This window comes from Pygocentrus nattereri, chromosome 28 (genome assembly GCF_015220715.1).
Source record: "Pygocentrus nattereri isolate fPygNat1 chromosome 28, fPygNat1.pri, whole genome shotgun sequence".
In the NCBI taxonomy this organism is placed as follows: domain Eukaryota; kingdom Metazoa; phylum Chordata; class Actinopteri; order Characiformes; family Serrasalmidae; genus Pygocentrus; species Pygocentrus nattereri.
Window position 1 is genome coordinate 9,975,760 of NC_051238.1, and position 24,468 is coordinate 10,000,227.

General features: G+C 41.1%; 1 protein-coding gene across 2 annotated transcripts in view; it reads left to right on the forward strand.

Moving 5' to 3' along the window:
- Positions 1-24,468, forward strand: part of tafa5l (TAFA chemokine like family member 5, like) — a 108,748-nt gene that overhangs the window by 15,512 nt on the left and 68,768 nt on the right. For both annotated transcript variants that reach the window (XM_017716458.2, XM_017716459.2), the window contains exon 3: positions 23,483-23,632. In XM_017716458.2, the coding sequence (XP_017571947.1) occupies positions 23,483-23,632 (150 nt within the window). The remainder of the gene's footprint in view (positions 1-23,482; positions 23,633-24,468) is intronic.

Consider the following 24,468-nt stretch of genomic DNA (forward strand, 5'->3'; position numbering starts at 1 on the left):
TGCTGCCAGTGTGTCAGTTCCTGAAAAAGAACAAGCGTCTATTCAGGATTTCAATCATTAACAGCTTGTTTTAGTTACTAGAACATTCAAAGGTGCGTGGCACTGTGGCAGGACCCCTCTTGTCACTGGGGTGATACCTTTAGCTAGGGACCATATTTGTACCATAATCAGTTGAAGTTATACTCTTTAAGTTGTAATGGCTCCACACACCCCGTCTCGTCTCCAGGCTTTTATTTTATTGTTCTGTTTTAAAACATAAGGTTATGAAAATGTACAAATATGTACTTTTCACCTGGAAAAATGTGTTTAAAGTGGAAAATTGGACCTTTAAACTACTGCTGTACCTTTGAGGGAACAGTTACATGGTTTGTACCTTGATGAATGAAAAATGTACCTGAACAGAACCTTTATTTTGAACAGTCTGTTAGATTGTATAAGGAGAGTACATTAAAAGGCAGAATTAACCCTTTTCCCCTTTGTATCAAGAGATTAGTTCAATTCAAGTCACTTACATTTTTATAGGACTCTTGTTTCAGTGCAGCTTTCCAGAAATGTAGCCCCCTAATGAGTGTCGCTGAGGGCAGCAGTAGCGGGAAAACGTATTAAAAGCATGAAGAAGAAACACTGGGAAGACTGTAAGACATTCTTTTAGCATAGAGTAGCAATACTTAGGAAGCGTGGGGTCGTTATCTTTATTAATGCAAACTTAAATATCATCTAATACCATGATATGTTGGAATATTGCCCAGATCTGCACCGCACCATGAGCCCTCCTGTAGGGCATGCGGGTACATTAATATGAGCAGCAGTGTGAAGCTGCTTCCAAAAATAAATGGGCTGATCTGATTGGTCCATTCACCTGTGAAGTCATGTGCAGACATGCAGGGTTACGCTTTTGGGGGGTCTGGTAACTGGTACATGAGGGTCTCTCTGAGTAGCCCTAATTCCTGCCCTGTCGGCTCCCCCCACAAAGCTAGCCATCCGTCATGCAGCGGACAGGAAATCAAAGAGCCTGGCTGAATGCCTGAGATTGAGCAGATGGATGAGCTGTCATCACCCGCACTGCTGCCACTTTATTTAACAATACATTTAGAAATGTCACAGTGCCGTCTGCACAGTCAGCCACACACACACTCTACAACACCACAGACGCCTTCGTCATGTCTGCACACAGGGGGAGGTGATTGGTGAGGGCATGGTTATGTGCACATTACCGCGTAAATGTTAGAGACCACTCTTTTTATTTAATTTCCAGTCAAAAACGTCCAACAAGTAAACAGTCTTCATTTTTTAGGAGATACACTATATTGCCAAGAGTATTTGCTCGTCTGCCTTCACATGCATATGAAATATTGGGCAGTCGTGGGCTGGAGGTTAGGGATCTGGCCCTGTGACTGGAAGGTTGCCAGTTCGATCCCCAGTGTCGACAGTCCATGGCTGAGGTGCCCTTGAGCAAGACACCTCACACCCAGTTGCTCCCCAGGCGCCGTGGATAGGGCTGCCCACCACTCTGGACAAGTGTGCTTGCTGCCCCCTAGTATGTGTGCATTCACTAGTGTGTATGTCGTGTTTCACTTCACGTTTGGGTTAAATGCGGAGGTGGAATTTCCCCGTTTGTGGGATTAAAAAGTATCACTTAAATTGAGTGAGATCACATTCTTAATCCATAGGGTTTAATATGATGTTGGCCCACCCTTTGCAACTACAACAGCTTTAACTCTTCTGGGAAGGCTTTCCACAAGGTTTCGGAGTGTGTTTATGGGAATTTTTGACCATTCTTCTAGAAGCACATTTGTGAGGTCAGACACTGATGTTGGACGAGAAGGCCTGGCTCACAGTCTCCGCTCTAATTCATCCCAAAGGTGTTCTATCAGGTTGAGGTCAGGACTCTGTGTAGCCCAGTCAAGTTCTTCCACACCAAACTCACTCATCTATGTCTTTATGGACCTTGCTTTGTGCACTGGTGCACAGTCATGTTGGAACAGGAAGCGGCCGTCCCAAAACTGTTCCCACAAAGTTGGGAGCATGAAATTGTCCAAAATCTCTTGGTCTGCTGAAGCATTAAGAGTTCCTTTCACAGGAACTAAGGGGCCGAGCCCAACTCCTGAAAATAACCCCACACCATAATCCCCCCTCCACCAAACTTTACACTGTTTTCCTGGCAACCGCCAAACCCATACTCGTCCATCAGATTGGTAGACGGAGAAACGTGATTCGTTACTCCAGAGAACATGTCTCCACTGCTCTAGAGTCCAGTGGCGGCGCTTTACACCACTGCATTCAACGCTTTGCATTGCACTTGGTGATGTAAGGCTTGGATGCAGCTGCTCAACCATGGAAAACCCATTCCATGAAGCTCTCTATGCTTTTCTTGAGCTAATCTGAAGGCCACATAAAGTTTGGAGGTCTGTAGTGATTGACTACAGATTGAAAGTTGGTGACCTCTGCGCACTATGCTCCTCAGCATCCGCTGACCCCACGCTGTCATTTTACATGGCCTACCTCTTCGTGGCTGAGTTGCTGTCGTTCACAGTCGCTTCCACTTTGTTATAATACCACTGACAGTTGACTGTGGAATATTTAGTAGTGAGGAAATTTCATGACTCCAAAAAATATAGGGCTGAAATATGAAACGTTTTTATATCACAATCACAATTTCAGACAGTACAATTTTCAAATCGCAAGATCTGCACACTTAAAAAAAGAGGCTGTGTAATTCTTCTTCGTCAAATATTTTCAGCTTTTTTCTGACACTTAAAAATAAACAACTTGTACTTAATGGCCATTTTGCCTTAAAAATTAATTAAGTGAAGGGTGGTCTCTGTTCTTTTGCACAGTACTGTATCAGTGTGTGGAAGCATGTCTGTGAGTCTGCATATGGCAGACTGTGTGCGTGTGTGTGTGTGTGTGTGTGTGCGCGCAAAATAGGCCTGTGACAAATATTACATAATAGTCTGACTGCAATTAATTTCCACAGTTAGTTTTCACTCTCATGTGTTGATGCCACAGCAAACAGAATGTGAACTGGGTGTGTTTTCATTCATTAAATTGAAGCAAATACATGAGCAACTATATATATATAAATACATAAATAAAAGAGAGCAGAAAATACACATATGACTGGTGCTATAACACATTTAGAGGGCTGCAGTGAGTAATGTTTGTTTATTTGATGTTTGTTAATAACACCTTTTGAGGGCAGCAGTGAGTTATATTTGTTTATTTTGTTAATGACACCATGGGAGGGCAGTGGTCAATATTCTTTGTGTATTTGTTGTTTGTTTCTAACCCCATTAGAGGGCAGCAGTGAATACTGTTTGTTTATTCAAGCTCAAGCCGTGTTTCTCTTTAGTTGGGAGCTACTAAGTATCAAAAAAAGATAACTGGTCAGTATTGAAAAAATATAATATCCTGATACTTTGTCATTTTCACAATACTTGATATGTTAATATTTCTTTTTTGATGGACCAGACAAAGTAGTACTGCATTTAGAAAACACTATCAACTAAGCTACACTAGCAATCAAGAAAAACTACTTATGATTTTGATGACTTTGTAATTTAACAGTGTGAGGTGTTTAACAAAATGCATGATGTGCTCAGAAAAACATACACTATATTGCCAAAAGTATTCACTGAACCAAATCATTGAATTCAGGTGTTCCAATCACTTCCATGGCCACAGCTGTATAAAACCAAGCACCTAGGCCTGCAGACTGCTTCTACAGACATCAGTGAAAGAATGGGTCACTCTCAGGAGCTCAGTGAATTCCAGCGTGGTACTGTGATCGGAAGCCACCTGTGCAACAAGTCCAGTCATGAAATTTCCTCACTACTAAATATTCCACAGTCAACTGTCAGTGGTAGTATAACAAAGTGGAAGCAAGTGGGAACGACAGCAACTCAGTCACGAAGTGGTCGGCCACGTAAAATGACAGAGCGGGGTCAGCGGATGCTGAGGCGCATAGTTCACAGAGGTCACTAACTTTCTGCAGTCAATCACTACAGACCTCCAAACTTCATGTGGCCTTCAGATCAGCTCAAGAACAGCACAGAGAGCTTCATGGAATGGGTTTCCATGGCCGAGCAGCTGCATCCAAGCCTTACATCACCAAGCACAATGCAAAGCATAGGATGCAGTTGTGAAAAGCGCCGGCACTGGACTCCAGAGCAGTGGAGACGTGTTCTCTGGAGTGACGAATCACGCTTCTCCATCTGGAAATCCGATGGATGAGTCTGGGTTTGGCAGTTGCCAGGAGAACAGTACTTGTCTGACTTCACTGTGCCAAGTGTAAATTTTGGTGGAGGGGGGATTATGGTGTGGGGTTGTTTTTCACGAGTTGGGCTCGGCCCCTTAGTTCCAGTGAAAGGAACTCTTAAAGCTTCAGCAGTCCAAGAGATTTTGGACAATTTCATGCTCCCAACTCTGTGGGAATAGTTTAGGGACGGCCCCTTCCTGTTCCAACATGACTGCGCACCAGTGCACAAAGCAAGTTCCATAAAGACATGGATGAGCGAGTTTGGTGTGGAAGAACTTGACTGGGCTGCACAGAGTCCTGACCTCAACACAATAGAACACCTTTGGGATGAATTAGAGCGGAGACTGAGAGCCAGGCCTTCAACATCAGTATCTGACCTCACAAATCCACATCTGGAAGAATGGTAAAAAAAATTCCCATAAACACGCTCATAAACCTCGTGGAAAACCTTCCCAGAAGGGTTGAAGCTGTTATAGCTGCAAAGGGGGGGCCAATATCACATTAAACCCTATGGATTAAGAATGGGATGTCACTCAAGTTCATATGTTTGTGAAGGCAGACAAGCGAATACTTTTTTAAATATAGTGTATTTTGACATATTGTGAAATATAAATTTATGACCATAATGATAAATATTGCCCAGCCAGATTGTCAGCCAATTTGGCCACTTTAAGTGTGTACTTACTGTTTATGGTCTGGTTATGTTTTTAGTTAATCATCACCTGAAATATCATGCATGGAAAGATAGAATGTGATATCTGATAAAGAAGTGATAAATGAAAATAGTTAAGTGACCCATATTACTCCCACAATGGGGAAATTTCACATCCACATTTAATCCATCCGTGCAGTGAAGCACCACATACACATATATAAAAATACATATACACACACACACTAGGGGGTAGTGAGCAGACTTGCCCAGAGAGGTGGGCAGCCCTATCCGCAGCACCCAGGGAGCAGTGGAGTAGGGTTAGGTGCCTTATTCAAGGGCACTTCAGTCATGTACTATAGGCTCAGGGGAACGAAGGTCGGGCTCTGTGTGGGCCAGTTTTTTCACAGCAGACTTACCCAGCCATGCCTATGTGGACCTTGCTTTGTGCACTGAGGCTCAGTCATGCTGGAGCAGAAAATATCTCTCCCAAACCGGTCCCACAAAGTTGGCAGCACAGAATTGTCCAAAATGTCTTGGTCTGCTGAAGCATTAAGATTTCCCTTCACTGGAACTAAGGAGCCTAGACCAACCAGTGAAAAACAATCTCATAGCATTATCATAGCACTATCCCCCCTCCACCAAACTTTACAGTTGGCACAGTGCAGTCAAGCAGTAATGTTCTGGTATTTGCCAAACTCAGACTCATCCATCAGACTGCCGGATAGAGAAGCGTAATTCATCACTCCACAGAATATGTTTCCACTGCTCCAGAGTCCAGTGGCGGTGCTTTGCACCACTCTGTCCTTCGCTTGGCATTGTGCTTGGTGATGTAAGACTTGCATGTGGCTGCTTGGCCATGGGAACCAATGCCATGAAGCTCCGGCGCACAGTTTTTGTGCTGTTGTTAAAGCCAAAGGAGGTTTGGAACTATTTATTGAGTTATTGAGTCAGCAGAGCATTGGTGACTTTTATGCACTATGCTCTTCAGCACTCGGCGACTTGCTCTGTAGCTTTACGTGGTCTGAAACTTTGTAGCTAAATTGCTGTGATTCCTAAACCCTTCCACTTTTCAATAATGCCACTCACAGTTTATTGTTGAATATCTAGGAGGGAAGAAGTTTTGCAAACGGACTTCTTGCAACAGTGGCATCCTATTAAAGCATGACACTCAAATTCAGTGACTCTTGTCCGTGTAGTGTATATAATATTAGCTTCTAACAGCACATTCGGACTGTATAATGTAACACGAGCCATTCTGTTATCACAAACTTTAACAATATGTTCAAACTCATATCACAACACGGTAACAGTTAATTGTGCAGCCCTAGTGAAAGAGGAGGTGGTATGTACAGATGTATATGTGGCATATGTGTTTTTGAGAGAAAGCGAGAGGCTGAGTGAGTGGCAGCCCCTCCTACAGCCCATTTGTGTTTCGGTGCACACACTATACACCGTTACTGATAGCAGATATGAATAAAACATGAGATGTGATGTACCTTCCTCTGTGCATGTATATTGTGTTGTCATTATATAACGCAGGTGAGGTGGAACACACTTTCTTCCTGCACACAGAGTGCAGTGGTTCGCAGCATGGCAGCTCCTAATGGCAGCCTGTGTCAGAAATGCAGCAGCGGGCAGACGGTGCGCGTATGCAGGTGGAGCTAATGAATCACTTCGAAGGAAAGAATGTTTGTGGAAAACTTGAAAAGCTTTTTAAGGCTAAATCAATTGTGCTGCATGAAAACCCATATTTCACAGTCGCGTGGATGCGAATTTTATTCACGTAACCGCCGACGTGTTTCACTTCAAATTACGCTGGGTTTCTGTGCTCCCTATGTCCCTCTCTCTCTCTCTCTTTCTCTCTCTCTCTCTCTCTCTCTCTCTCTCTCTTGCAGTTGTGGAAAAGAGCTTGCAGGCTCAAGACTAGTTGCTTTTTTCAGCCTTCACAGAAGTGCTTGCAGTCTCACTGTCTTGTTCTTTGAGCTCTTTGTCGACAGATCTGCACAGCAAGTGGGATGACGGCTTTGAGGTTCATCTCAGAATCTTATCATATGCTTATTCCATCTATCTCGTACCTACACTGATTTGGCCATTTTATCAGAAACACCTGCCAGATTGGTTGCACTGTTACTAATTGTAGCCCATCTGTTCCTGCACAGTTTATCAACCTTGGACCAGTGTGTCCAGTGGCTAAGAGTGGTCCATCCCCCAAAATATCCAGCCAACGGTGGACCATGTTGGTCAGTAACTGAACACTGAAGAGCGACAGCACAGTGCAAAAATCAGAGACCATCCTTCATTTTTTCCTTTTCAGTCAAAGCAGCCATTTAGTACAAGTTATTCATTGTTTAGCATCAGGAAAGTCAGGATAATCCCAAACACATTCTGTGATGTTGAGGGCTGGACTTTGGGGTGGTCATTCCATTGTTCTGAGAACATGTCCTTGCCAGGCTCTTGGTATTGAGGATGGTCAGAAGCACCTCTGTTTTTTTTTTTTCAGATCTGAAGCAAGAGTGAAGCTTGATTTTCTCTCAAGGATGAAACATTGCTGGTTTTGGTGGTCTATCAGGCTTTCGTTGTTGGGGGATCCATTTTCTCTGTGTCTTTTAATCAGGCAGCAACAGAAGTTCCTGTTTTATCATTTGTTTACCTGTTTTTTCACTCTTCCTCATGCTAGTGGATTATCTTAAATCTAATATTGTATATCTTATTGGAAATATCTCTTGAAAAATATATACCTTGTACTTTGAATAGAAATTAAATACATCAAGGCTAGTAGAAAAAGATGACTTTACATCTACAATGTAGGCGTTTCTAGTAGAGTGAACAGTAAGTGTACATAGCAATACTGCTGTATCTGATCCAGTTGTATACATGCAACACCATGTCACTGTCACTACAGTGCTGAAAAGATCCACCACCCAAAAATATCAGTGTCAGTGGTGATCAGATGGAAGAAGGTGCACCTATGTGGTAGATGGAATTGATAACATGTACAAGAAGTGTAGATACAATGCAGATCCATAAGGATCATAAGATAGTCCAGCAATTTGAGAGTATTAGTAAAAATGCTAGCTGGTACAGTTCTCCTTGCTAGTCGAAAGCTTCCATTACTTGTTAGCTACATTAGCCTTGTAGCTCCAGAGCAAAACTAAACAGGAAAATTTTGTGTACATTTTTTGCTAAACTGTCATTTTTTTCTTTACTCTCAAACTGCTGTACCATCTGATGATCCTTATGCTGTGGTGCTTCTGGAAGACTGCTCCAGGATGCTGATTGCGTAGATTAGTGCCTGTAGATGCCTGGAATTATGCCAGAGGTGACCACTTCAGGTCCTGTGGGCGCACAGCACTGCAGCGCCTTGTATTTTTGCCGCTCCAACAGACCCGCTTCAACTCATGATGAGCTTGATGATGCACTGATGAGCTGAAATAGGTGTGTTAAAGCAGGAAAAACTCGGAACTCTAAACTCTCAAAGATTCAAACTGGATTTCTCCTTCGGGCTTCTCTCTTCTGTTTCTCCCTATCCCTCCACCTTGTATGTGGCTTCTCTCTCTCTCTCTCTCTCCCTCCATCTCTCCGTCATGGCTTGGTTGCTGTGTCTGTAGACCCGGGGGAGACTCCCTCAGCATATGTTTGCATTGCTAGCACTCCTGTCCCTGCGAATTGTGGCAAATCCAAGAAGCTGCACCAAAGGGTGCCATGCAGGGGGGCTACGACTGCACCAACCAAACACTTCACAGCAGATATACAGGGTAGAAGACATAGTGTTGGCTTGGAATGCACTACATTTCCAGTAGCCAGACACCCCTTTTGTTTTGTGGATTCAGCTACTGTTAAAGCTATAGCCACACACTTTGCTGCCCCTCTCCTAAGGCCACCCTGCCCAAGGCCAAACATTGGCTAGAGGGATGTAAAGTCCTCCAGCATTGGGCCATGGAGCAATAGAACTGTGTTCTCTGGAGTGAAAGATCTCCAACGTCATTTTCTGTGTAAAGTATGTGATCAAACAAAACCGGAAATGAACTAATAAACTAATCAACTAATAAAACTAATAGTAAGTGCTTGCCGATCTGAGCTGCACTCTGAATGCACAGCCTGCATGGTCAGTCTGAAAAATCACAGTGTATCCATACAGCTGAAGTCAAGTGCTTCATTTATATGCTGACTGCATACGCCAGCAAATATTATGTCTATAAATAATGGTAATTATCAGACGTGCTCCAGTGGTTGGATCACATGCCAGGTACAGAGTTTTTACTGAACTGGGAAAATCTGCCTTTAGTTCCCGTGACTCAGCTCCCTGGGTCACTCAGTCGTTTTAAACTTTTATTCTCTGACCACCTCCACTCTGCCTGCAACTGTTTTACCTGATTTTCACTATTATTGTCTTATTTTTATTATGTTAATTATTTCACTTTTTCTTATTTAATTATTTATTTACTGTTATTCATATTCTTGTTCCTGTTTTAATTATTATTACTTTATTATTATTCAGTAATTACCCCTGCAACCCAGAAGGATAAGTGGCTTAGAAGGTGTGTGTGTGTGTGTGTGTGTGTGTGTGTGTGTGTACATTTCAGTCATTTTAATTCATTTACTTTCCTTTTTGATCTTATCCTCCTTTTATTTATCTTACTTATTTTTATTATAAATATTTTGTATACCTACCTGAATTGAGTCATTTTTATTATTACATTTACTTTTATTATTTGATATGTACTTATGCATATCTTATACATATATGCCTTTTTTCTGTATCAGTTCGGCAACACTGTAAATGAGGGTCAACCTCAATTTTCCCTGAGGTTAAAGAAAGGTTGATTGATTATAGGTTTACACATTTCACTCTGACCGATGTGCTCATTCCATAAGTCCTCTGGCGGCAGATTTAACTCTTGTGTGGTGTTGATGTGTTGGTCCAGCAGACCTGCCACATTATTGTTTTTCTGCAACCCCAATTCCAATGAAGTTGGGACGTTGTGTAAAACATGAATAAAAACAGAATACGATGATCTGCAAATCCTTTTCAACCTGTATTCAATTGAATACACTACAAAGACAAGATATTTAATGTTCAAACGGATAAACTTTATTGTTTTTTGCAAATATTCACTCATTTTGAATTTGATGCCTACAACACCGAAGAAGTTGGGACAGGGGCGTGTTTACCACTGTGTTACATCACCTTTCCTTTTAACAACACTCAATAAGCGTTTGGGAACTGAGGACACCAATTGTTGAAGCTTTATAGGTGGAATTCTTTCTCATTCTTGCTTGATGTACAACTTCAGTTGTTCAACAGTCTCCGTTGTCGTATTTTGAGCTTCATAATGCGCCACACATTTTGAATGGGAGACAGGTCTGGACTGCAGGCAGGCCAGTCTAGTACCCGCACTCTTTTACTATGAAGCCACGCTGTTGCTCCCTTTACACCCAATTATGACTCTCACTTGTTTCCAATTAACCTGTTCACCTGTGGAATGTTCCAAACAGGTGTTTTTTGAGCATTCCTCAACTTTCCCAGTCTTTTATTGCCCCTGTCCCAACTTCTTTGGAACGTGTTGCAGGCATCAAATTCAAAATGTGTGAATATTTGCAAAAAACAATAAAGTTTATCCATTTGAACATTAAATATCTTGTCTTTGTAGTGTATTCAATTTAATATAGGTTGAAAAGGATTTGCAAATCATCGTATTCTGTTTTTATGTATGTTTTACACAACGTCCCAACTCCATTGGAATTGGGCTTGTAAATCAATACAGCCGTAACAAATTATGTAAAAACACCAGATGTTTATAATATCACAAGTGGCCACTGTATGGTTCTCCTTTAGCAGCTGTAACCAGTCAGCAGCCTCTCCATGTTGTCCACCTTCTCTTACAAATGTGCGTGTGCGCACACACACACACACACACACACACACACACACACATACACACACACACAGACACACAAACACTAACACTCGGTCATGTAGGAGGAGAACAGAGTGAAGGACACAGCAGCTCCACACTTTTATTCCCCACAGGTTCACCTCAACAACATGTGTGTAATATAAATGTGTGGGGGTTTACAGTGTGAAGGCACTGAAAATGTGTTATTTTACATGTTCTTCTCAGAAAATGAGCAAAGAAATCGTAATAATAAGTCACTTTTTGTTTTATTTTTGATAACATTGAACATGCTTTGAACAGACGTAAGCACCACATGAGGGTTAAATGAAATAAAATATGCCATCATGACATCTTAGATTGGCATCTTAGATAGAATAGATTGGCAGTAAGATGCTCGGTCCAGTATGGTTAAATTGTTGATTCAGGAAGAAAAGTTCGGCAGCGTCTAGATGCATATATTGTGTATGCACAGCGTACATGTTGTAACTGACAGGATAAAACTTCATCTCCATATTAAGTTTTGGAGAAACAAGGTTATGTTTCATATGCAGTGATATGTGTATGTTTCCCTTTTACCTCTGTGTGTGTGTGTGTGTGTGTGTGTGTGTGTGTGTGTGTGTGTGTGTGTGTGTGTGTGTGTGTGTGCACGCATGATCTGAGTGCTTCCTTTGCCCTAGTGCATGTAGATTTCAATCATCTGAAAGAGAGACGAGCCTCCAGCCCCTGTGCTACACACACACAGGAAGCCCCCGTCACAACAGTTAACTTCACACACACTGACAGACTGACTGCCATCGCTTTGGGCCCATCAGAAATTCTCTCTCTCTCTTTATGCCTCCTCTCTCTTCTTGTGTCTCATCTCTGTGTCTTTCTTTCCTCCTCTCTCTCTCCCTCCCTCTCTCCCTCTCTCTCTCAATTCAGTTTTCGATTCACATGGGTCTATTGGCATGAGTGGTAGTTAACAACTGTTGCTGAAGCCATGAAAGAAATGCTTAGTACTCATAGTGTTAATAATAATGAAGAACTAAAAATAAAAATATACGCTCAACGTGCCGTTCATTAGGAACACTGTACTAACACTGGGTAGGGCTTTCTGTTGGTCTTAAAGCAGCCTCAATTCATTGTGGCATGGTTTCCACAGGATGTTGGAAACATTCCTTGGAGATTCTGGTCCAGTGTTGACCTGAATTACATCATATCATTCCTGCAGATTTTTCAGATGTGAATTTCCTTTTCCCCCACATCCCAAAGGTGTTCTGTTGGATTCAGATCTGGTGACTGTGAAGGCCATTGAAAAACTCATTGTCATGTTTATGAATCCAGTTTGAGACGACTTGCTTTGTGACATGGCGCATTATCATGCCAAAAGTAGCCAATCGAAGATAAATCATGGTCGTGAAGGAATACACATGGTCAGCAACAGTGCTCGGATAGGCTTGTGGCGTTCAAGCAATGATTGATTGATATTAAAGGGCCCAAAATGTGCCAAGAAAACATTCCCCACACTGTCACACCACCTCCACTAGCCAAGACTATTCACATAAGGCAATTTGGGTCCATGGGCTCATGCTGTTGGTGCCAAATTCTGACCCCACAATAGATGTGCCTCAGCAGAAATCGAGATTCATCAGATCAGCCTGACAGAAGTGCAACCTGATGTGGTCTTCTGCTGTTGTAGCCCATCCACCTCAAAGTTCAATGTGTTGTGCATTCTGAGATGCTGTTCTGCTCACCACAGTTGTATAGAGTGTTTAGCTGAGTTACCATAGTCAGCTGTCTGACCATTCTCCTTTGACCGCTTTCATCAACAAAGCGTTTCTGTACGCAGAACTGCCACTCACTGGATGTTTTTCCATTATTGCACCATCCTGACTAAACTCTACAGGCTGTCGTGTGTAAAAACCCCAGATCAGCAGTTCCTGAAACCAAACCAGCCTGTCTGGCGCTAACAGTAATGCCACAGTCAAAGTCACATTTTTCCTCATTCCCATGAGATTTAAGATTACAGGAATAAGCATGCAGATTACATACAGAACAAGAAAAGAAAGAACAGAAAGAAATAATTATTGGTTGTAGATATATAAATCTGTTAATAAAGTCAAGTATATCAGTCATCTCTCTCGCTCTCTCTCACCATCCCTGTTTTTCTCTGTAGGTCTCTCTCCTTCCCCCTTTCTCTCTCTCTCTCTCTCTCTCTCTCTCTCTCTCTCTCTCTCTCGCGCTCTCTCTCTCTCTCTCTCTCTCTCTCTCTCTCTCTCTCTCTCTCTCTCTCTCTCTCTCTCTCTGTGGGCTGTAAAGCTTATCTTGTTTGGCCCATTCATCTGTTTGTTGTTGAAACATGGGAAGGGTATCTGATATCAGGTGCTTCAGCTTTCCAGGCAGACACAGCTGGAAAACACACACACCCACACACACAGAGAGTTGTGCATGTGTGTTTTCCCTTTAGGTTAACGCTTACATGCAGATATCTATGTACATATGTCTGATGTGCATTCCAATGAGTGTGTCTTTTCTATGTTTGTGTGTTCGATGTGCATGTTTTACCGTTTTAAAGTCTGCGATCATCCTTCATTTATTTAATTTTCTCTTAAAACAGCCAAATAAGTTATGTTAAGAAAAAACAGAAATCATATTTAATAGAAAATTGCACAGAAGCCTCAGTAACTAAATGTATACATTTTTTTTAGTATTTAATATGTTCGCTCTTGCTTTCAGTTTTTACGGAGCCCTGCTGGTGACATCCTGTACATTTAAAAAAATGCATTGCCACAAGTTAGTAAGGCATGTTAACGAGGTCTTAATGCATGGCCACAACTTAGTAAGGCATGCTAACTAAATCCTAGTGCGTGGCCACGACTTAGTAAGGCATGTTAATGAGGTCCTAATGTGTAGCCACAACTTAGTAAGGCGTGTTAACGAGGTCTTAATGCGTGGCCACAACTTAGTAAGGCATGGTAACGAAGTCCTAATGTGTGGCCACAACTTAGTAAGGCATAGGAACGAGATACTAATGCATGGCCATAAATTATTAGGGCATAGGAACGAGATCCTAAAGTGTGGCCACGACTTAGTAGGGCATGGGAATAAGATCCTAATGCCTCAACTTAATTAAATCATTTCCATGCCTGACTAAGTTGGGCCAGACTTTAGGATCTCCACACATTATTTGTACAGGATGTCACCAGCAGGGATTACCTCCAAAGTTGCATTTTCCGCTTCCCTCAATCAAAGTGATTCCAGCCAATCAATGATGTGGAGGTCTGGAGTCTGGGCTGGTCTGGACCTGTTTTAACACATATTTTCCTTTGCCTTTCTCCTTCCTTATGCAACTGGATATATCATATCTAATCTCCTCAGAAATATCTCTTGAAAAAGCTCCATGTTGAGTGTAAATTAAATAAATGAAAGGTGGTCTCTGACTTTTGCACAGTCCTCCGCATATGTGTTTTGGGAAAATTGAAATGAAAAGAGACAACGGAGGGTTCTCAATGGAGTAAAAAGGCCTTTAATGCTCTTATCTAAATTCTAAGTGCTGGAGGATTTACTGTGGAACATTGTTCAGAGTTTTGTACAGTCACAGTTAAGAGAGGACGAAAGAGAGAGAGAAAGAGAGAGAGAGAGAGTGAAAGAGAAAGAGAGAGAGAGAGACAGCAAGAAAGAGAGGTGACCTTCAGGTCCTGCAGCCTCTCTCTCTCTCTCTCTCGTCTTTACCATAATGATGTCTGGTGGGGTTTCTCTCTTTCCTCTTCAATAAGACGCCCCCATCAATGGTGAGGTTAAAACAATTTTAATAGCCTTCTCACAAAAGCCTGTGGCTGCAAAATGCCATTACAGTTTCGTTCAGGGATGGAAGAGGCACTTGCTATACGGCTCCTCAGCCACATACGCTCATAACTGCTCTTTATGCTCTTTATGGCTATTAACTTAACACATGCTGTCATCACACCACTCACACACTACAGCTACGTGCCCATGTGCTGGACCACATTGACCCTCCGAAGCCGCAGTTAATGTCAGCATTAGCAAAAGCATGCTGTCATTTATATTGATTATGTCTCACTCATTGCTCATTGAAACAAGTGAATGAAATCTGTGGAAGGTGCAGATTGTAAACTGTCCATTCATACCACATTGGTGTTCGTATGTTTAAGAGGAGATATTTTATTATAACTTGAATTTGAAGGACAGCTACTGTTGCTGGTACAGGAGGAGGAGCTGTACTGTGCATTTTTGCCATGTTTTTGTCTTCTCTTGATGTTGAAACATGAAATATGTAGAAGGGCAAAATGTAAATACAGTTAATTAATTTTAAATACAGTTAAATCCACTGTGTAAGTAAATGTGTCATTACATAATCATTAGGCTTGTAATAATTGACAACATTCATTGTTCAATTTTATACAGTACACTGGTGTCAGAAGTTGGTAGATTTTTTGATGCAGCAAAAACAAAGAGTGCTTTATGTTAATAATGGGCCTTATGTTAATACGCTAATGTTCCAAATTTTATTTTAGATTATCAGAGGACTCAACATTGTAAAAGTACAATATTTGAAATAAAAGTTGCTGTAGCCACAAGCTAACACCTTAGCCACATGCTAGGGACAATACTGTTAAAGTCCTAATTTGCAGCATTTGGCAGATGCTCTTATCCAGAGCGACGTACAGTTTGATCGTTTTACACAGGTAGGCCAAGATAGAGTTAGGAGTCTTGCACAAGAACTCTTCTAGGTATAATGAACCCCAGTCCACAGCACAGAAGACTGAGGTATTACCCACTACACTATAGCAACTTAAAGAATATAACAAAAAAAAGAAATAACAATTCAAAGAACTAAAAATGTGCATCTTTAAAAAAAAATCTAATTAAAAAAAATGTAAAAACTGAGTTTCTCCAAAATGTTACCTTTTCAAGGAAGGGCAAAGACTCTTAATCCTATGAAATCGAATGTCTGGTCAGCGATCCATTCAGAGACTTTGTCTTATCCCTTTAATCTCATTAAAATCTGCCCCAAGCTTATTATTGATTTGTTTCTCCAGAGTAATGATAAAACACGACTGAAATGTGAAATATATGCATACTCGTGTCTTTTTGCTTGTTCAGAAAGGTAGTTTATGATGCAAAATGTAAATCTGTTTATTTGTGGGTTAGATCATATTCTTATAACATTTGCATGAGGCTTGTTTTGTGAGCTTTATTAACAAAGGGGCAATCCAAAAACACAGTCAAAAACCAGAAAAGACAAGTTCAAAAACCAGAGCTCCACAACAGAGCAAAAGGACAGGGTGAAAAACAGTCAAAAACAGAAGACAGGGACAAAAAACAACACAGCAAATGGTGACACTACTTTGCAATGAATAGACGAAAACAGGCAGCTTAAATCCACATGGGAACAGGTGAACATGATTAGAAGTCCGGAGAGGCTGGTGATAAGATGTTGAGTCCTGAGTCATGTGAGGGGTTCTGGGGAATGCAGTCCAAGGGGATCGAGTCGGTTATACCTCCAGCCGGGCCAGAGGGAGGCGTGACAGTTTCTACATATAAAAATAAAAGAACAGAGAATGATCATTATTGAAGAAGAGGAGGGTTAATATGATAACATCTCTTAATGTAACTTAAATAAACTTGAAAGTTTGTTCAGAACTTCTGTAGGCCTGTTCGTCACTAAATACTCACACGGTGTGAAGGGCAGCTGGTGTTATCAAAGAATGAATGAATGAATGAATGAATGAATGAATGAATAAATAAATAGGTATTCTTATGACAGTAACAAGACTTAAAACGGGCTCCCTGGTTAACAGTGGCCTTTCTAAAATCTATCAGCTGTTATCAGCGTATTTTGTGCTGTGTATTATATCACCTGTCGTAAAAAAAACAAAAAAAAGCATGAAAAACTTGTCCATCCCATCATCAGTACATCTCGGCTGCAGCTTTCAGAAAACTCCAGAAAGTTGAGGGTAAATTGGTCTGAGTTGGCAGATTCTACGTTTGAGTCTTGTGCTCTGACTGGCAGGACAGAACTCCAGCAGAGCTGCTTTACTGAGTGTCTCAGCTATCTGTCAAAGTGCAGCTGGTCCTCATCAGCTCACCTTCACTGCTGGTGCGGAGGCAGAGCCTAAACCTACATTCAAGTAATTAATACTTTTAACATGTCCTCTTTTTCCCCAGCACCATCTTATGGGCCATTTCTTTTGTTTTTGTTTATGTTAAGATGGTTAGATGTCTCTTTGGAGAGGGTTCAGGTCAACATAAAGCAGCCATCAACAGAAATGTCTTTGCATGCTTTGTTAGCAAACTTTTACCCTGTTCTTCAGTGGTTAGGAACACAAGACCAACCCAAAGCAGGTACTTTTTGGTGGATCATTCTCAGCATTGCAGTGACACTGACATGGTGGTGGTATGTTAGTGTGTGTTGTGCTGGTGCGAGTAGATCAGACACAGCAGTGCTGCTGGAGTTTTCCACTCACTGTCCACTCCTACTATGTTGGTCCACATTGTAGAGGTAAAGTCAGAGACAGTAGCTCATCTGTTCCTACGCTACGCATAAAGCTTAGTCCTTCATCAGCGGTCACAGGATGCTGTTAACTGGATATTTTTGGTTGGTGGACTATTCTCAGTCCAGCAGTGACACTGAGGTGTTGAACAACTTCAGCAGCACTGCTGTTTCTGATCCACTCAGAGCGGCACATTACACACTGACACACCACCACCACGCCAGTATCACTGGAGGGCTGAGAATGAACCCAAATAATTCCTCTGTGGTGGTCCTGTGGGGGTCCTGAACATTGAAGAACAGGGTGAAAAGGAGTATATATATTTTGATGCCTCCCTACTAGTTACTATAGACACTCCCTACATCTGTGAGGTGGTCATTCAGGTGGGTCTGTATGTTTCTATAGACAGTACGGAGTGTCTGCCTTAATCTGCCTCTGAGTGAACTGTTGACCAAGCATCAGCAGTCGTCCTCATTATCATCCTCATCATCATCCTCATCATCTGCTGCACTCTGCTGCCTTTGCATTTCGGGAAGGCCTTGAGCTAACACGAGAGTTAGAGGGAGGGAGCGGGAGGTAGAAAGAGGGCCGGAGAGGGAGTGATGAGGGAGAGAGGGGGAATGTAAAATCTGATGAATAGCAATAAGCTTTGTGGCTCTGCAATCAGCAACTGCTTAAGAGAGGAATGAGGAGCGATGCGTGGCGCACAGTGTGTGAATAGACACAGTGATTTTGTCCGTTTATGGGAGATTTCTGACTCCCACTCATCTCTGCTTTACATTCAGACGCAGGTTGATTAAAGCTATTAGAACACACAGGGTCATGCTTTCGGCCGCGGCCTGCCATGAATTGCCAGCTCCTTTTGTCTTTCTTTCTGTCCGAGAGAGGGATCTGATTGGGGCTTTATTCACACTGATCAGCCTGAATTATGGTGCCCTTGAGAGTGGCGTCCTCCGAAAGCCAATCTCGAAATGTAGGAGTTTTTTGGTGATTCATCGCCGCTCTCCACTCTTCTATTACAGATATAAAAACCTCCTTTCATCACACCTCTGTTGCCCCTTCAACCAGTATCAGAGAAGATTAATTAATGCTGTAAATCAGCTTTTTATCACCGTCTTTAATGGCCGGACTATAGAGAGATACCCAAGTCCACTCATCCTCAACACAGACGAAGGGGAACAGAGAGAATTAAGTTTCGGGGGAGAGGCTTTTTAATTCAGTGTTGAGTTACAGCTGTGTGTGAGCAGATATGATATCCACTTGGACAGACCATCATGCGCGCTCTTCTATCTTCTGTTTCGCTTCTTCGAACTTTCTGTCAACCACAATCAGGAACTTAGGCTTGTTTTCTCTTTTGCTCAATCCTCTGTGTGGATTTTGCATGGAACTTGAATAGAAATGTGAAGACTGTGAGGCGAAAAATGTCAAAAATACCCTGGCAAGTGTGCAGGTCTGAGAGTCATTCAGAGGACAATGCTCTGTCTCGAGGGAACACAGAGGGTGCTCTTTTGAAAAAGTCCTCCACTTAAATGAATCGCTCAAGAAGACCTCAAAAAGAAAGCAAGTAACAGCCACATCTTAAAGAAACTACACTTTTGAAACTCCTTGCACTTGGGTAAATGGATGTCCATTTCAGCTTCAATTCAGTTTGATATTTACAACAGACACTGTGCCAAAATAGCTTTCCAGAAAAGCTGATCCAGCTGACTACTGATCAGAAAGTGGCAGGAAAAACCCCATAAGAGCGTGAAAAAAACCACTGTAAGAACATGAGGAGATGAAGAGGAGCAGAGAAGACTCGACTAATAAATCTCCCCAGAAGCATGAGGAAGACCCACTGAGGAACCATGGTTCAAAAGGAGAAATTCTCTAAGAACATGAGGAAGAAGACCAACAGGAACCAAGACCAAAAAGGAGAAACTTTCTTAGATCATAAGGAAAAGACACAGAGCAACTAAGACGCAAAAGAGACACTCTAAGAACATGAAGAAGAAGCATCAAGAAACCAAGATTCAAGAAGAGAAACTGTCTTAGATGATGAAGAAGAGACACTGAGAAACCAAAAAGAGAAACTGTCTTAGATCATGAGGAAGAGATACTGCGATGAACCAAGACTCAAAAGGAAAAACTCTCCAAGGTCTTAAGGGGAAACCATGTCTCAAAAGGAGAAACTTTATTAGATCATGAGGAAGAGATACTGAAGAGAACCAAGACTCAAAAGAGAAACACTCTAAGATCACGAACCAAGATCAGGAACCAAGATTCAAAAGTATAAATTCCTAAAGACCACAAGGAAGAAACACTGAAAGGAAACAAGACTCAAGAAGAGAAACTGTCTTAGATGATGAGGAAGAGTCACTGAGAGGAACCAAGACTCAAAAGGTGAAACTGTCTTAGACGATGAAGAAGAAACACTGAGAAGAACCAAGACTCAAAAAAGAGAAACACGAAGGTACCAAGACTCAAAAGGGCAAACTCCCTAGACCATGAGGAAGAAGTACTGAGAGGAACCAAGGCTCAAAAGGAGAAACACAAAGGTACCAAGACTCAAAAGGGCAAACTCCCTAGGACCATGAGGAAGAAGTACTGAGAGGAACCAAGACTCAAAAGGAGAAACACTGTAAGATTACACAGTAGAAACACTGAGATGAACCCAGACTCAAAAGGAAAAACTTCGAAACCTTATTGTCTCATAAGGGAAATTTTGGTTTACACAGTCTCAACAAAAGCATGCAAATAACACCACACACACAGCAGCACATAAGAACACATAACAGTAAAGGCATCATTACCAACATTCACATAATAAGACAAAGAGGAGCATTAACACATTTAGTGCAAATTAGATGCTGGTAATATATGAGCAAAAATACAGGAGGAGCCAGAAACAAAAACAAATTAAGATTCTGATTACAGAAGGAAGAAAACAGTCTGGTCATTTTGCTGCTGCGCTGAGAAGCTCTAAAACGGTGCCCTGAGGGCGTCGATTCAAGCTGTCCTAGTCAGGAATGGCCACAATTGTCAAGGACAGTGTATGCTTTTGCAAACAAACTCTGCTGATCTTACTGGCTAGCCTTTAAACCTAGTATAGTGTTAATACACAAACATAGGTCACTTAACTAAGATGTCAACACAGACTCAAACCAGTGAGCCAAAACAATTCAGAAGTGTCCCTGTCAACTATGGTAAGAAATTGAGTGCATAGTTCATTGTAATTACACAACTGTGCAGTTAATGATGTAATTAAATAATTATGTAATGTAAAATAAATATAAATTAAAATGACAAAATAATAACTCTAGTCTATCAGAGGACAAAAAGGATTTGGTGTTGCCTAGCACTAATGGCATTCATTTGATTTTGCTTTTAATCACATTAGTGTTTCAATTTTACTTATGCATTAAACAACATTAATTTGATGTAGCTCAAATAAGATAAATGTGTATTGTACCTTAAAGCCACAGGGAACGGAAAACCAAATTCTTAAGTAGACAGGAGTGACTTGTTTACAAGTACAAAGCTCTTCCCCTGAACAACTTTACAATGCATGTATAGTATTTTGCCAAAATACTCATTTAATGTGAACCGGGCATTTATGATTTTTGGTAGGGCTTATGTTAGCAGTTCCCTCAAGATTGACAAAGATTGTTCTGCCTACACAGCTTTAGGACAATGTTCCCCAGAGAGAAAGCTAACCACCAAGCAAATGCTAAGCAAGCAGGCATAACTGAGCTATCAAGCTATCTTAAATGTTTGTGTCATCCCTCTGTTTGTCTGTTTGTTCATCTATGCTTTCATCCATTTGCTTGTTTATTTTTTCAAACTTCTGTCTGTCCTTTTGTTTGTCTATTTGTTTAGAGATTAGAGGTGAACTCCAAGGTCAAGGTACATCAGTGTCAGATCACAACATCGATCTCACATTTCTAGTTAGATTTCTAGTTTAGCAGTTTAGTTATTGTCGAGTGGTGTAGCAGGCTTGGGGATGCTTGCTTAGTATTCTCCTCCAAGCGTGTTGAGGCACCCTGTATGGTTGACAAAGTGCCAGCAGGTCATGCATGCCACAAAGAAAGCATGTAACCTTTTCTTTCTCAGACCAGTGCTACTGTGTGAGGTACAAGGATATAATAAGAACTTCAAGCAACAGGATTACAAGCATTAGTGATGAGCAAATTGGATTTAAAACTAAATACATTGAAAGTAGCGATTCAGCATTAGTCGTGCATCCAAAGGAAAGGTTTCTGTATTAAAGGATCTGAAAGCCATGGCCTTATCTCTGCAGCAAATGCACTTGAAGCGTTGCTTAAGATATTGACATGTACAACCTGCAACAGCTTGTGTTTAATGGTTTTACTGTGTCACAGATTACCGCAGGTGGGCTCACGAACAGCAATTTATAATCACAGAGTAAGATAACCTACTTGTCTTGCTGTATTGTTGTTGTGCCCGGTAGATTTTATCATTGCCTTTGAGACCCTTTCTTTTCTGTGCTGTGAGTCACTCTTTAATTTTGTTCTTTGCCTTGGGTGTTGTCTCTGCATTAAGACTGAACAATGTATTGTTTGTTAAGCAATATTACAATATTAGTCTGTGATCTGAGCTCAAAAAAGGCCTCAATGTGAAGCATCCAGCAAATGAGTGCTCTGATAAAATGCTGAAATTTCCTCATAGTGGTTAGTGCCTCATGAGGTATGGTTTGTGTTGCTCTTAAAACGTTTTGGAAAAAGAACCCACTGTTACAGAGAATGGATAAAATAACTTCCAGCTCCACTGTTATTTTGTAGAGCAAATATTGACAAAATTTTCTTTATCTTATGTTATTTGTGGGAGTAAAATGAATGGATGCATTGTAAAACATCAATCTGACAAGAGCAGATGAACCGTATAGATAACAATCAGAACATATTTTTCAGTAAATGATTCACTTGGTTTTTTTTTGGATGAAATACAATTTTAAATGTACAAATAAAAAAAGGTGTATTATTTTTATTGACTACATTCCACTATGGTGACTGTGATTTTTTTCAAGTAGCACATGTTCCTGGATCAACATCATCTCAAGGGTGGTCTGTAGATATTGTCCCACGACCATCATTACCATATTGATCCTGGATAGATTTAGTGATGCTAATTCAAAGCCATCATCACCATATTGATCCTGGATAGATTCATTAATGCTGATTCAGAACCATCATCGTAATGTTGATCACCGTGTTGGTCCTGGATAGATTTACTAATGTTGATTCAGGACCATCATCACAATATCGATCCTGGTCAGATTTAATAATGTTGATTCAGGACCATCACCATGATGATCCTGGATAGATTTACTAATGTTGATTCAGGACCATCATCACAATATTGATCCTGGTCAGATTTAATAATGTTGATTCAGGACCATCACCATGATGATCCTGGATAGATTTACTAATGTTGATTCAGGACCATCATTACTTTGTTGATACTGGATACATTTACTAATGTTGATCAGAACCATCAGCACTGTGTTAATGCTGGATGGATTTACTCATTTTGATGCAGGGCCATCTACACCATGTAGATCCTGGCTAGATTTACTAAAGTTGACCCATGACCATCATCATAATGATGATCCTGGATAAATTTGCTAATGTTGAATCAGGACCATCATCACCATGTTGATCCTGGATGGATTTACTAATGTTGATTCAGAGCCATCATCACCACAATGATCCTGGGTAGATTTACTAATATAGATTCAAGACCATCATTCCCATCTTGATCCTGGATAGATTTACTCATTTTGATTCAGGACGATCAACAACATGATGATCATGGATAAATTTACTAATGCTGATCCAGGACCATCGTCACCATGTATAGTATTTATCCAGGATTATTATTAAAGCAAATCAATCCAGTCTCAACAAAAAGAAGATGGTTCTGAATGATCATTAGTAAATATATGCAGGATCAGCATGGTGATGCTGGTTTCAGGGAAATATTAAATATAATAATGAATCATACCAAAAATATTAATAGGATCAAATTGTGGTAAAATGAAAAAAAATCATTTCATCATTTCCTTCCAAGAATCCCAATCAAATCACATCTTGAGGTCAGGGATTTATACGCCCTGTGTTATGCCTTCAGAAAGTTTCTAACCAGCTTCTGTGTGTTTGTGTATGTCGGTCACTTACAGGTCAGCTGGCAGTGGGCACGTGTGAAATTGTGATGTTAAACAGAGACAGCAGTCAGCCCAAGCGCACCATCGCCAGGCAGACTGCTCGCTGCGCCTGCCGGAGAGGCCAAATTGCGGGCACCACGCGGGCACGGCCGGCATGTGTGGACGGTAAGGAGAAGAGAACACAGCCTGCAGTAACTGTCTGGGGTCTGCTGTCACCATCACACAAGAATATGACTTAGCAGTGACTTTTGGGAACCATTCTGGGGCCACTCTGCATACAGTAGATGGGACCTCTGTAGAGAATATTCAAAGAAATGTTTGCACCACAGTGGTTGCACATAAGGCTAATAATTAATTAACCCTCAGAAACTGCAGTTATTGTGGGCCATAAAAAACATGTAATTTGATATTAATTTTGACATTATTAATATTATAATTTTTCAATTGTAGATCATTCAAGTCAAGCTGAAATCCAGGTCATATGTCTGGTCATATTAATTTGTCATTAACGTTTAAACGACAATGTTCTTGTTTTTCTGTCCAAATGGAATGACCTGCCTCTGAAACGTCTTTTGAGTTTTAATTACATGACAGCGCAACAGTAGGTGAAGAAAAATAATATTAACCAATAATCCCAGGTGGTGGATAAGGTGTTACTATGCCATTAATATAGTATCCCAGGTGGTTACTAAAGTGTTGCTATGTTATCCCAGGTGGTGGCTAAGGTATTACTAGGACATTTGTTACCTCATATAGTTGCTAAGGTGTTGCTAGGCTGTTGCTATGGTCTCCCAGGTGGTTGCTAATATGTGTATATAATGTCTACGGGGCAGTGTGAGGGATGTCCCTTGTAACATCATTTGTGGACATTAAATTTTAGTTTTCTCACCATCATTTCTCAGCAGCCATTTAATTTCCCAGGGGAAAAATGTTGTGTTTGTACAAACTGTATAGAAACTGTATATGCGTTCAGTCCCAAAAGTCCAATATTCCTATTACTG